The sequence below is a fragment of the Pelodiscus sinensis genome, chromosome 3, assembly GCF_052426305.1.
Source record: "Pelodiscus sinensis isolate ZL-2025 chromosome 3, ASM5242630v1, whole genome shotgun sequence".
Classification (NCBI taxonomy): Eukaryota; Metazoa; Chordata; order Testudines; family Trionychidae; genus Pelodiscus; species Pelodiscus sinensis.
This window is the reverse complement of record NC_143054.1, coordinates 165951679-165966597: the sequence shown is the minus strand read 5'-3', so window position 1 is coordinate 165966597 and position 14919 is coordinate 165951679. Positions and strand designations below refer to the sequence as shown.

Genomic DNA, 14919 nt, shown 5'->3' with positions numbered 1-14919 from the left:
CGTGTCGCCTCCAAGGGACAGATCCGTGGGGCACCTCTCAGCCTTGCCTAGGCTGCCCACTGCAAAGGGATCATGTGTCCTAGCAGTTAAAGTCTGAGGTGTAATAAGCTCTCCCTGTAAACTCTGGGGCATCTGTCAGCCTGTTGGCTGCCCGCCGCGAAGGGACCCCGGTCCTAGCGGTCAAAGACACGGACGTAAAACTTCTCGGGGTGCCTGTCGGCCTCCCCTAAGGCCGCCCGCTGCGACAGGATCTAGTGTCTTAGCAGTTGAAGACTCGGGTGTATAACACACACACGCATTGCCCTGACCATCGGCTGACACCTCCTACTCCTCCATCTCATAGAATAATAAAATCACAGGGTTGGAAGAGACCTCAGGAGGACATCGAGTCCAGTCACCTGCCCAAAGCAGAACCAACCTCAAGTAAATCATCCCAGCCAGGTCTTTGTCAAGCCAGTACTTAAAAACCTCTAGGGATGGAGATTCCACCACCTCTGTAGGTAACCCATTCTGGTGCTTCACTGCCCTCCTTGTAAAGCAATTTTTCCTAATATCCAACCTAGACCTCCCCTGCTGCAAATTAAGATCATTGCTCCTTGTTCTGCCATCCGTCATTACTGAGAACATCCTCTCTCCATCCTCACAGGTGCAGGATTTGCCTGCACATCCACTAATGTGATCTATGCCATCAAATGCCAACAATGTCCCACTGCCATGTATATTGGCCAAACTGGACAGTCTCTACAGGAAAGAATTAATGGACACAAATCAGATATCCGAAAAGGCAATACACAAAAACCTGTTGGGGAACACTTTAATTTACTTGGACACTCATTAATGGATTTCTAAGTCACCATTTTATTTCAGGCAAATCCCACAAGCCAAATTCATAGAGAAGGATTGGAACTTGACTTCATTTACAAGTTTAATTTTTATGCAAATGGTATGAACAAAGACATCGGCTGGCTCCCACACTACTTTCCACATCCTGTGATTTAACCTATCAATCAAACAATGGATGTGCTAATGGTTCTTATCAGCCTCTTGTAACTATTTAGTCTTTAAGGTGCTACTAGACTATTTGTTGTTTTTTAAGTTTTTACAGACTAACTCTGCTACCCCTCTGAAGCTTATCTACTCACTATCTCTTTTTTCTTCCTTCCCTCCTTTTTTTCTCGTTTTCTCTCTTTTTTTTCTTCTCTCTCCCTCCCGTCCCCTTTTTCCCTTATTTATTCTTGGATCTGGACTTCTAACACTCCTGTCATCTGAAGAAATGGGTTAAGCCCACGAAAGCTCATAATACCATCTACATTCTTTGTTAGTCTTTAAGGTGCTACTAGTCTATTTGTTGTTTTTTAAGTTTTTTCTATTACAGACTAACTTGGCTACCCCTCTGAAGGATGTTGTGAGGAACAATGCAATAAAGAGTCTGAAGTCCTACGGCACTAGGTGTCTCAAAGCTAGCTATGTTAGAGAAAGGCACTGTGTATTGTCAGCGAGGGGTTAATAGGAAAATTTCCAATATTGCACAATTAAGCAAAAGGAGAAAAGACAGCAGCTTTCCCTTCCATGTTAAACACCAGAAGATTTCATACCAAAATGTTGCAAAATATTCATTCCAAAATGTTCATGCAAAATGGCCAGATCAGACGAAAAACATTCACATAAAGAATCTGACACATCAGAAAAGGGCAGACAAATAAACAGTGACAAGTTTGTAAAGTGCTTGTACACAAATGCTAGAAGTCTACAAAATAAGATGGGTGAACTAGAATGCCTCGTGTTAAAGGAGGGTACTGATATAATAGGCACCACAGAAACCTGGTGGAGCGAGGACAATCAATAGGACACAATCATTCTGGGGTACAAAATATATCAGAAGGACAGAACAGGTCGTGCGGGTGGGGGAGTGGCACTATATGTGAAAGAAAATTTAGAATCAAATGAAGTAAAAATCTTAAATGAAATCAACATGTTCCATAGAATCACTATGGATAGTAATTCTCTGCTCTAATAAGAATATAACAGTAGGGATCTATTATAATTATCGACCACCTGACCAGGACAGTAATAGTGACTATGAAATGCTAAGGAAGATTAGAGAGGCTATCAAAATAAAGAACTCAATAATAGTGGGGGATTTCAACTATCCCCATATTGACTGGGTACATATCACCTCAGGACGAGATGCAGAGACAAAATTTCTTGATACTTTAAATGACTGCTTCTTAGAGCAGCTGGTGCAGGAACTCACAAGGGGAGAGGCAATTCTCGATTTAGTCCTGAGTGGCATGCAGGATCTGGTCCAAGAGGACCGTTTGGAAATAGTGATCATAATATAATAACATTTAACAATCCTGTTGTGGGAAGAATACCTTAGCAGCCCAACACTGGCATTTAATTTAAAAAGGGGAACTATGCAAAAATGAGGAGGTTAGTTAAACAGAAATTAAAGGGTACAGTGACTAAAGTAACAGCCCTGCAAGCTGCATGGACATTTTTCAAAAACACCATAATAGAGGCCCAACTTAAATGTATACCCCAAATTAAAAAACATAGTAGAACAACAAGAAAAGAGCCACCGTGGCTTAACAACCATGTAAAAGAAGCAGTGAGAGATAAAAAGACATATTTTAAAAAGGGGAACTCAAATCTTAGTGAGGTAAATAGAAAGGAGCATAAACACTGTCAAATTAAGTGTAAAAATGTAATAAGAAAAGCCAAAAAGGAGTTTGAATAACAGCTAGCCAAAAACTCAAAAGGTAGTAACAAAATGTTTTTAAGTACATCAGAAGCAGGAAGCCTGCTAAACAACCAGTGGGGCCCCTGGACAATCGAGATAGAAAAGGCACACTTAAATAAGGAGCACAATAAAGTAATTGCGGAGAAACTACATGAATTCTTTGCTTCAGTCTGCATGGCTAAGGATGTTAGGGAGATTCCCTTACCTGACCTGTCCTTTGTAGGTGACAAATCTGAGGACTTGTCAAAGAATGAAGTGTCATTAGAGGAGGTTTTGTAATTAATTGAATAACTTAACAGTAACAAGTCACCGGGACCAGATGACATTCACCCAAGGGTTATGAAAGAACTCAAATGTGAAATTGCGGAACTATTAACTATGGTTTGTAACCTATCCTTTAATTTGGCTTCTGTACCCAATGACTGGAAGATAGCTAATGTAACACCAATAAAGGGCTCTAGAGGTGATCCCAGCAATTACAGACCAGTAAGTCTGACGTCAGTACCGGGCAAATTAGTTGAAACAATAGTAAAGAATAAAATTGTCAGACACGTAGAAGAACATAATTTGTTGGGCAAAAGTCAACATGGTTTCTGTAAAGGGAAATCATGTCTTACTAATCTATTAGAGTTCTTTGAAGGGGTCAACAAACATGTGGACAAGGGAAAATCCAGTAAATATAGTGTATTTAGATTTCCAGAAAGCTTTTGACAAGATCCATCACCAAAGGCTCTTATATAAATTAAGTTGTCATGGGATAAGAGGGAAGCTCCTTTCATGGGTGGAGAACTGGTTAAAAGACAGGAAACAAAGGGTAGGAATAAATGGTAAATTTTCAGAATGGAGAGTGGTAACTAGTGGTGTTCCCCAAGAGTCAGTCCTAGGACCAATCCCATTCAAAATATTCATAAATGATTTGGAGAATGGGGTAAACAATGAGGTGTCCAAGTTTGCAGAGAATACTAAACTGTTCTAGGTAGTTAAGACCAAAGCAGACTGTGAAGAAATTCACAAAGATCTCACCAAACTAAGTGATTGGGCAACAGAATGGGAAATAAAATTTAATGTGGATAAATGTAAAGTAATGCACATTGGAAAAAATAACCCCAAGTATACATACGATATGATGGGGGCTAATTTAGCTACAAGTAATCAGGAAAGAGATCTTGAGTCATCGTGGATAGTTCTCTGAAGACATCCACGCAGTGTGCAGCGGCAGTCAAAAAAGCAAACAGGATGTTAGGAATCATTAAAAAAGGGATAGAGAATAAGACAGAGAATATCTTAGTGCCCTTATATAAATCCATGGTATGCCCACATCTGGAATACTGTGTACAGATGTGGTCTCCTCATCTCAAAAAAGATATACTGGCATTAGAAAAGGTTCAGAGAAGGACAACTAAAATGATGAGGGGTTTGGAATGGGTCCCATGTGAGGAGAGATTAAAGAGACTGGGACTTTTCATCTTGGAAAAGAGGAGACTAAGGGGGGGTATGAAAGAGATCTATAAAATCATGAGTGGTGTGGAGAAAGTGAGTAAGGAAAAGTTATTTACTTGTTCCCATAATATAAGAACTAGGGGCCACCAAATGAAACTAATGGACAGCAGGTTTAAAACAAATAAAAGGAAGTTTTTCACACAGCGCATTGTCAATCTGTGGAACTCCTTGCCTGAGGAGGTTGTGAAGGCTAGGACTATAACAGGGTTTAAAAGAGAACTAGATAAATTCATGGAGGTTAAATCCATAAATGGCTATTAGCCAGTAGGGGTAAGGAATGGTGTACCTAGCCTCTGTTTGTCAGAGGATGGAGATGGATGGCAGGAGAGAGATTGCTTGATCATTAGCTGTTCGATTTACTCCCTGGCATTGGCCACTGTTGGCAGACAGGGTACTGAGCTGGATGGACCTTTGGTCTGACCCAGAATGGCCATTCTCATGTTCTTATGCAGTGTGGCTTTCAAAAGGCACTGAACTTTTGGGACCAGATCTTCAAAGGCATTTAAGCTCCTAATTTCCCCTAATTTCCAGTTAGGAACAAAAATACCTTTAACACTAAGGGCTTTGCTCCTCGTGGCAGAGGTAGAAGAGCAGTCTTGTTAATTTCAAATATCCCTCTCAAACATGGAAACTCTGTTATGCCCTCAATGGGAACGCTATGTGATGGAGTTGTAACACATGCAACCTTCCTGAACACTGGGGAAGAGATCACAATTGCAGGTGCTGAAGGGTTGGAAATGTGGTTAGCAATGCAATAAAGGACAGATATCTGGGGATACAGAATGAAAGACAATTCTTTTTTTACAGTAGGGTGCTCCTGTCTCCTTATTGCAGGGTTAGCTGGCAGTGGCATTTCTTCTTCTGCCCCTTTAAGTCCCCAGCTCAAGCTCTAACTCAGAGCAGACACAGCACAATGCTAACGAGAAGGGCTTAGAAACCTGTCTTCTTGCTGGTGTGCTTGCAGGGGCTGAGTCATGGGATCAGTTTTGGGAGCAGTCTAATTTAACGTTTATATTTCTGACATTGGCACAAAAAGTGGGTGTGCGCTAATAAAATATGTGGATGACACAAAGTAGGGAGGTATTGTCAAAATGGAGGAGGACCAGAATATCATACAAGAAGATCTGGATGACCATGTATTTGCATACCTTCTTCCATTTTTTTGTTTTTTTCTGGAAGAGGATTTTCTGATATTTGGCCTGTTTACACAGGGCCAAATGTCAGAAAAATAAAACTCTCTTTTGAAAGTCCCTGTAAACTTCATTTTGCAAGGAATAAGGGGACCTTCGAAAGAGAGTTTTTTTCCAACATTTGGCCCCATGTAGGCAGGCCAAATATCGGCAAATCATCTTCCGGGGAAAAAAAAACAGAAGAAGGTATGCAAATGCGAACATAATTTGCATGCCTTCTTCGAAAAAAACACCAGTGTAGCCGTACCCTTAGCTAAGGTCCACTCTTACACTCAGCAAGCAACTTCAATGAAGTCTGTGGGAATATTCCTGTTTGTAGCATTGCTCACATGCACAACTGTGCATAAGTACTGTAAAACATATGAACTAAAATACGCATACTCTAAGTGAGAGGCTCCACCATGTATCTCTTCGTCCCAAAGATGTTTCTCTTTCTCTTGCTTTCTCAGAGGCCTGTTAAAAAACAAAGATTTATTGCACAGCATCCACATGTTCCTACAATTGTTCCTTTAGGCTAAATACGACAGTTTATAACTTGTAATTATACTTAAAGATATACAGTCTATCTAACCTGTCATCCTAAACTTCAACACATGAGACAGAGTTCGACTACGTTTAAGGGTTTCTTTTAGAGTAGTTCTTTATTAAATTAAATGTTATTTTTAATAGAAAGTTTTTGCATTATTGAATCATTGCTTGAACTTTTCACTTGTATGATCTGATTTAGAATGAAACTGATCGGAGTGTCTACTAAGACTTGAGAATTCAAGATTGGAGGAACATTTTAAAATGGGCACAACTTCTGGGAGCATAAATGAGATGAGATTTATAGCAGAATTTCTTTGCTAAGTTCCTTAACTTTCTCAGTGACAGATTATTAAAATGTAATGAAGGAGCAAACTCCTATTTCTCCCTCTCCATAGTAGAGTTGAAACCATGTTACTCAAACTATATGATGTAGCTCTGTTGTGGGCATTGGTTGAGCTATTGTCTGGAAACCACATCATATTTATGTTGTAAGTCTGTGCTGTAGACAATGGCCTTCATTTTTTTATTCTTACTAATTTTTACTGAAAGATTCCTGAGTATTTGGTAGCATTATTATACTGATTAGGTTAAGAAAATTCAATACATTACCTTAGGTGGATGTGTTTGTTAATAATAAATTAGTCCTCTTGTAAATGCAAGCCTTTTTCATAAAGTAAAGAAATACGATGGGAGACACAGAGACAAACACACATGCATGTGCCTGTGTTAGTGCCTGAGCCCTAAAAAAAACGGGCGGCTGGAACTCCGTGTAACCTGCTCCCCACTCAGAAAAGAGAATTGATGGCTCAGTATCTGAAACCAAGTCAGAAGTATGCTCACTTTTCTCTAATTGTTGCCCCCCAGTGTCTTCCATCCCTCATTATTTACCTAGAATTTAATGTTTTACTCACATTTTCATTTAAACATTTTAAATTGTTGTAATAAACACTCAGATTCCCATGGACTTTTTTAAATAAAGAAAAGCTGAAAAAGAAGGCTATGGGCTGCCTATGGGGGGCAATCTAGTTTCGCTCATATGGGAGAAAAAAAGTACGATCCACATTGTTCAAAGGAGCTGAGCAACCAAGAGCTCTTTTCAATCCCAGTTGTTACTAGCATGGTTGTGACTGTAACATGGGCTGTTGGTATAGACCAGTGGTCTCCAACCTTTTTACACCCAAGATCACTTTTTAAGTCTCAGAACAGGCGAAGATCTACTACCCCGCCCCTTCCTTGAAGCCCCGCCTACATTACATGAGGAAATCTAATGTAAATGTACTGCGCAGGTGCGCAGTTCAGAGAGGGCTCAAGAGCTACTCTTGGAGCCCCTGAGATCTACCGGTAGATCGCGATCTACTGGTTGGTGACCATGGGTATAGACACACAGGCTGGGACTTTTTTCAAAGGCACCTCAGGGGTGGCAGGTGCTCTGATTTCATTGAAATTAAATAGAAAGTTGGCCCCTAATTCTCTTTGGCATCTTTGAAAATGTCATCCTTACTCTACATCATGCTTCTCCATTACTTAAAATTAATTTATCTTCAAGAGATTGTATACCACTAATGACCATTTAAAATATTATTTGTCCAAAATCTTATTTTGAATATTAAAAAATTAATGGAGATTGCCCATCTCCTAGAGCTGGAAGGGACCTTGAAAGGTCATTGAGTCCAGTCCACTGCCTTCACAGCAGGACTAAGTACCAGCCCTGACAATTTTTGCCCCAAATGGCCTCTGCAAGGATTGAACTCACAGCCCTGGGTTTAGCAGGCAATAGCTCAAACCATTGAGCTATCCCCCCCAGTTTAAAAAATGGTTACTCACCATTTGTAACTGTTGTTCTTCAAGATGTGCTGCACATAGCTATTCCATGGTAGGTGTCTGTGTTCACCACACGCATGGTGCCAGAAATCTTTTTCCTTAGGCTAGGTCTACACTATTGGTTTTTCTTTTTTCTTTTTTTTTTTTTTTTAAAGCTACACAAATTGCAAAGCTTTTTCCATTGCTTTTCCAGAAGAGGATTTTCCACCATTTGGCCCTGTCTACATGGGGCCAAATGGCGGAAAAGCCTCCTCTTTCGGCAGAGCTCTTATCCCTCATAGAACAAGATATACAGGGCTCCCCAAAAGAGCGCATTTGCTCTTCCACAAAAAAAGTGAAGGAGTAAATGTGTTCCTTGGACATGGCAGAGCTTTTCCGGGCTACCTCTGGAAAACCCCGCAGTGTAGACGTACCCTTAGTGGAATCCTAAGGGGCTATGTCTGGAGCCCTCTGGAGTGGCATGCAGATACCATGATATAAGGGGCACTGAGGGGCCCTCCTCCCACTTTCCCTCAGTTCCTTCTTGCTCTAACTCTGCCAAAGAGGAAGGCAGGTGGGTCGTGAAATGGACATGAACAACACACCCCAAAGATCAACAGTTACAAAAGATAACTTTGGAGGTGGGTAGGAATTCATGGACCTGTGGATTGCAGCACAGCTTTGCCAAATCCAGGGTGGCTTGCTAAGTGACTGTGCAGTGTATGGAGAATGTGATGGAGGGGAGATGGTCCTCCAACATCAATGAAGATGACCCAGGTGCAGGGCTTGGTGCCTTTTGGGCCTTCTCCAGCCTGTCTGTTAGCTTGTCACTCTTCTTCCCTTTGTCCTTATGAAGGGACTTGTCTTTGCCTGGCTTCCTAGCAGGCCCGGCCAAAGCTGTGGGCGATGACCACTGCTGAGCCATCAATACTAGTGTTCCACTGCACACCAAGACACTGATACTCAGTGCCGAGTCCAACCGCTGGTCCCGTGGAGCAAGTGTAGACTCCATTAAGAGCCCTCTAAGATGAATTCTTCGCTCTTTAATAGTTCTGGGAAGAAAGGGCCTGCAAATGTGACTCTTTTCCAAGATGTGACCTTTCCCCAGGCAACGAATGCAGTCAGTATTTGGATCTCTGACTGGCATGGGCCTGTGGCTCAAATGCAGGCTATGAAGCTGGGGGGGAGGGGAGCAAGGCCCACCTTCCCAGACAAAATCTATTTAGGAGAATCAAAGTTCAACAATTTATGGGTACTTAGCAGTTCATTTAGAACTATCAACAATGCAAAGGGAGTGCCTGCTGCAGCCAAGGCTGGAGCACGCTGTTCCAAGCACCATCACTGGTCATAAGTAGGAACTGAGGAGGAAGGGGCTGGGGGGTGCCTTATATAGTGTGTCATGTGTGCACCACTCCAAAGAGTTGAGGATCCTGGCTCATACAGGTACTACATAGGGAAAAACTTCCAGACTGGTGCATGTGGCATGCACACACACCTATGTTGAATAGACATGAGCAGGCACTCTCAGAAGAACCAAAGCTGGCAAAATCAGGCAGGGGCGATCATGATGAGGCATGCCTTGTCCCTTGATCTTGGAGAGGAACCTTGCTGACTAGTGGGATTGGTGAAAAGATGCACATGAGACTGTCCACCCACGACAGTAGGAAAGCATCAGTTTTTCCTGCAACCATAGTCCCTGAGTTGCAAGGGGACTGAGATGTGCTCTCAAGTCAGGGTCGGAGGCACCTGACACCAGAGACACCCTGCGCCATGCAGCCATGAATGGAACTCCTTTCATTACTAGGTGTGGGTTACACCACTGTTGGAGGGAGGCAAGAACTTGGGGGGGGGGGGGTCATGAGAAGTCTGTCCAAGGAGTGTTTGGCTAAGAAGTAGATTGATGACAGTGACATTTGGAGGAATCTTAGCGGTAGCTTTGCATGTTGGACCACATAGGTGCACATGGCCATGTGCCCCGAGGAGTCTGAGGCAGCCCCGAGCTTTGGTGAACAGGTATGCAATGACATGGGATATAAGATCTGACAGGGCTGTGAACATAGTTTGTGGTCAGAATACCCTAGCTTCAACAGAGTTGAGCACTGCACCTATGGACTCTATTCTCTGAATGGGGCAGGCCCAAGGCATGACAAGTGGCTCCTAATATCCTGATACTGTATTTCACCTGGTTCTTGGAGCAACTCTTGGCAAGCCAGTCATCCAGGTGGGGATAGATCGGGATCCTCCAATGCCTGAGATAAGCTTCAACTTCTGCCGTGAACTCTGTAGACATTCTTGGCACTATCACTAAGCTGAAGGGGAGTGTTGTGAACTGCTGGTTGGGCTGGCAGAACCTCCTTTGCTGGTGTTGCTGCCGCCAGCACGTCAAATACTGAGTCCACTGATTCAGACATCTCCTCTGCTGTTAGTCCCAGGCTGGCTGCAACTCTTGTAAGCAGCTCCTGGTGGGCTTTTGCATCATCCTGGGGGCACCCACTGTGAGGAACCTGCAACTGCCTCATCAAGTGATGATAACGAGGATGACCTGATCCAAACTGTGAGCCTGGGGGATGGGAGGGGGCAGTATACTGGTGTTGAAGGTCCTTCCAATGCCCTTGAGACTGACTGCATGATCTGCAACATCCGCACATAGCCAGGGGTTATACCCTTGCCAGTGCCCCAGCCATTGGCCTTGTGGCCACACATTTGTAGGCTGGCCTAATGGCTGGTTGGTGGGGGCTTGTGACTCCTCGTTGTCTGAGACTGAGGATAAATATTCATCCTCTGGTGACCATACAGGTACCACCAAAGGGTAAGTTTCCCTACTCTGCCCAGTGGCCTCTCACCTGCTGTTTGGGAAGCGGTACCAGGAGCCTGCTGAGCTATGCCGCACATGTGGCAAGTGACAGAAATGATTATACTGTGCGGTGGGCTGGTTGTGATGGCCAGGAGCATGGCTCTTGACCCTGCAATGACCGGTGATGGAACTCCGATGACTGGTTACAGCAACCAGCAGCAAGGTCCTATGATCAGTATCCAAGCTCTGGAGATTGGTCATAAGGTTCTGGCAGTGGGTCCAGAGACAAGCGTCAGGGCTCCGGGGACTGGTGTCAAGATCCTGACAATCAGTGCCCAGAGTCTGGTGACCTGTGCCTGGAATTCACCTGATTTTGGGCTTGTGGGCTGGGATGCGGTTTTGGAGGTTGCTAGCACAGTCGTGGGGATTTTCAGGGCATCCCTGGTGATTTTCCCCTTGAAGTGGGCCGGAGGGCAGGCTCCTTGGGCCTCTCTACCCATGGAGTTGGCAGCACAAGTAGGAAGAAAATATCTCTTGCTGCCTGCAAGGCTTCCATGGAGGAAGGCACTGTTAGGTACCACTTGCCTCCAGTGCCTTCACGAGTGGGGAGCAGCTCATGGGACGGGTTGGGTCCCCTTGCCCAAGTCTGCATGAACTTTGCTTATGTCCTGTCCTGTACTTGGACTTAGGAGCAGTGGCAGTGAGTTATACAGGCTGATGGTGCCTGGACTGCAAGAATATTCCTGGCCTGGGGGCACTGCTCCAGCAAAGTTCAGGGCCAGGTCTCTCCTCTGGCCCCACCTGCTACCCCCATACATTCCCCCCTCCTCTCTTTGCATTTCCTGGCCCACCTACCATTCTTGGGAGATTTGAAATGGCCCGGGGGCCCCCCTGCCACCACCAGCAGCCCAGAAGAGGGGGTAGAGCAGCTTGCTGCCTACTCGCTCCACATTGCTGCCAGTATATCCTTGCGGTCTTGGGGGCGAGGTGTCTCCATGCACTGACCCCACCCTTGCGGTCAATGGAAGCTGCACGGGTGGTGCCTGTGGGCAGCAGTACATGGAGCACCATGACCCTCCCCACCTAAGAGCTGCTGCCAGAGCGGGGTGCCCCAGCTAAGTGCCACACCTCCCTCCCTACATCTCTGAGAGGGTAAAGCGGGGCTGGGAGAAGTGGGTCAAAGCAGGGGCAGAGATTTGGGGGAAGAGATGGAGGGGGTATGAGGAGTGGAGCAGGGGCAAGGAGAGGTGGGAAGAGGCAGGACCTGGAGTGGAAGGGGTTGTCTCGGGCTCCGCACCCTTCTAGGAATGGCCCTCCCCAGATTAGGGGTAGCACAGACAGGAGTCATGTGGGAGGAGTTGTCATGTAACCTGTTCCCCCCTTGTGTCCCTCCTCAGCTGTCACTGAGCAAGGGTTAGTGTTCCAGCCCCGACACTGGCACTTAGAGGGAACTAAGGGAGGGAGTGGGGCATCGGCATCCCTTGTACTGGCCTATTTGTGCCCCACTCCAACGGGAGCCAGAGTTTGTTCCCTACAGATACCACAGAGGAAAAAGCTTCCAGTGCCAGTTCATCTGATGAGCACACACCCCAACACTGGAATGGATGAGTAAGCACTCAAAGCATTAACTTTTTCTGTATGTCCTACCACTGCTGATTGCCACACTGTTACGTGGAATGAGAGTTTCTCCTCCAATTTTCTCATTATGCCTACCTGATTCCTTCTATACAGCTAAGGTGACTGTGACTGCATGAGTCAATAGTGTAGGGGTCAGAGTTCTCTCTAATTTTTTCCATCTGTGTGTGGAATATTTTTTTCTGATGTGCACCAAAACATGTGTGGATGTGCACCACCATTAGAAACACATGCTGCCAGCTGTGCGCACTCTGCTAATCAGCTGAGTGGCACCTGAATCTCTCCTGGGTGACAGGAACAGGGAACACTGGTGGGGGTCCAGTTCGGCTGCTGCAAAGTGTGGATTGTGAAATAAGATGACTGACTACAAAGAAGCTCCTGTTTCCAGGCCAAGCCCTTTGAAATAAAAGATGAGGCAGACAGAAAGGTGTAAAGGGACAAAGTTACTTTTGGTTGGACTGTGGCTTTGACGGTTGAAAAACTCCTCTCATTATGAATTTGAAGGATGTGCTACAGGAGACCTTGGGGTATGGCACTCAAGGGATTGAGGATGAAATTCTTCCTGTGCAGACGACTTGAAACAAGTCAATACATCACAGAAGCCCTACTTAAGTCCTCAGGGTCTTCTATTTCAGTGCTAGCTATTATTAATTTTTCTTCGGTGACGTATATGCATGGGGGAGGGAGAGGGTGAGTTAACTCTTGAGTGTCCATCTTGAAAGGGGAGGAGGAAGTAGGAATCTGAGCTCCTAATTTTGGCTTCCTACTGAAGAGTCATGCAGAACGAGTTGTCTCAACTAGTGCTAGTGAGGATATCACTTCTATAAGAGGCCATTCTGCTAGTGCTGAGTGGGAGAGGGTGCACCAAGCCTAAGTCTGCTCAAAGCAGACTTGCGAGAAAGCAAGAAGGGGTTTTGCAATGATGGCACAGGAGCCAGCTACTTACAGAATTTGGGCACTGCCAAATCTGAGCCAGTTTCTGCTGGCCAGCTAGTTGAATGCTCCACAAAGAGCTGAAGGCACGTGCTTACAGCCTAGGCAGAAGACAAACTGAAGAATGCAAGGCTGAGAAGGAAGAAAAACCTCTTTGAAGCCAAATGATTGGTCACTCTACTAGTGAGTCTGAACTCAGAAAGAAATGCAATTGATCCACAGTGTCCAATGAGCAGGTGTAGAAACCGCCCTTATCTCTCAGAGCAAAGTACTAAATCTTCCTAAGCTACATTAAGAACCCCCTGATAGGATTTCCCTATCACCTCTGTAAAAAAAGGCCCCACTCTCATCTGCATTACTTTTAGGCTCACCCAGCTGCTGTAGCCTACGAGGGTGTTATTCCCTCCAACTCAACAGCTGTAACTCTCAGGGGCTACGTCTAGACTGCAAGCCTACTTTCGAAAAAGAGTGTCTAGACTACAACCAGTACTTTTGAAAAAGCAAGTCGCTTTTTCGAAAGAGAGCACTCAGGCAGTCTGGATGCTCTCTTTCGAAAAGGCACAGTTTGCATTACATAGCGCCTTTTTTCAAAAGAGCACTTTTGAAAAGTGTTATTCCTCACAAAATGAGGTTTTCCTCAGTCGAAAAAACTGCCGCATTCTTTCGATTTACTTTTGAAAGAACACGGCAGCAGTCTAGATTCAGGGGAAGTTTTTTTGAAAAAAGGCCACTTTTTTCGAAAAACCCTGTAGTCTAGACACACCCAATCCCATGCACACTAGCAAGCCCTCAGTCAGTAACCTATTCCCTCCCTGGCTTAGTACTCCGAGTCAGTCATCTCCCACATGTTCATCCGCTAGTTCCCAGTCTAGATATTATATCCCATCCCCCCCAAAAAAGAATGGGGTACAACATGAAAGTACCTTTTCCAGCAGACTGTCAGTTTCTTCTTCCATGTTAATCCTGATTCCGGGGCGGGGTCCACCCACCATCTTCCCTTGGTGCCTATATCCTTCCGGCCACCATAGTTACAGATACTGTATTGAAGGGGGGAGCAGCAGGAGCCTGAGATAGCCTAGCTTTGTCCTACTAACAGCTCTGTTGCTAGGAGACCACTGATTCTGTGCTTTGACTGATCCTTTGTTATCTTGCTGTCAACTCTCAGGACTAGTGTGGACCTCTCCCCCACACAGTTATGCTGAAGAACAGGGTTGTCAACAGGCCCCTGTAAGGACAACACACACCAGAGAATAAAACAGATCCAAGCTGCCACCTCTCATCCTTGGATGGCAAAGAAGTCAGTTGATACACAGTGTCCGTTAAAAGGAGCCATTGTGATGTAACACACACCATAAACACCTAACAGGGGGGATAGCTTTGGACACACATCGTGCCATTACACTTCTATGAAATACAGTTTTCCTTAGTTTTTTAGTTTATTCCATTGCCATTTGTCCATGACACCTAATGTATAATGCTTATTCACCTTCCCTATAACTTGTATCCTCAGTCTAGTTGCCTGTTTCCATCTCACTGATTTATGCTACCTTAACTTTTTTTAAGCAATGCATCTTTTCAGGCAGCACTAAACACAAGCTCTTTCATGATTCTGATAGAGCCTTCTTGTACCTAACTTTTAAATATTAGGAAAATTTGTCCATGCTTACTGGAATACTACCTTATTCAACTAATAAACTCCACAGATCTGTTAAAATGGGCCACTTCAGTCTGCTTGACACCTAGCAGTGAAACCAGATCAGTAAGTCACTACCTCTCTCAGATTTCAAGCCCAGAAA

General features: G+C 44.6%; 1 protein-coding gene across 4 annotated transcripts in view; it reads right to left on the bottom strand.

Moving 5' to 3' along the window:
* The window catches only part of STPG4 (sperm-tail PG-rich repeat containing 4), a 40613-nt gene extending 26177 nt beyond the window's left edge, over positions 1 to 14436 (bottom strand). For 2 of the 4 annotated variants that reach the window (XM_025185856.3, XM_089777495.1), the window contains exons 1-2: positions 14047 to 14436; positions 5815 to 5886 (exon numbers count right to left, since the gene is read on the bottom strand). In XM_025185856.3, the coding sequence (XP_025041641.1) occupies positions 5815 to 5886; positions 14047 to 14115 (141 nt within the window). In that variant the 5' untranslated portion in view covers positions 14116 to 14436. The remainder of the gene's footprint in view (positions 1 to 5814; positions 5887 to 14046) is intronic. The other 2 variants (XM_025185855.3, XM_025185857.3) reach the window with 1 other exon arrangement.
* Positions 14437 to 14919: the final 483 nt, after the last annotated feature.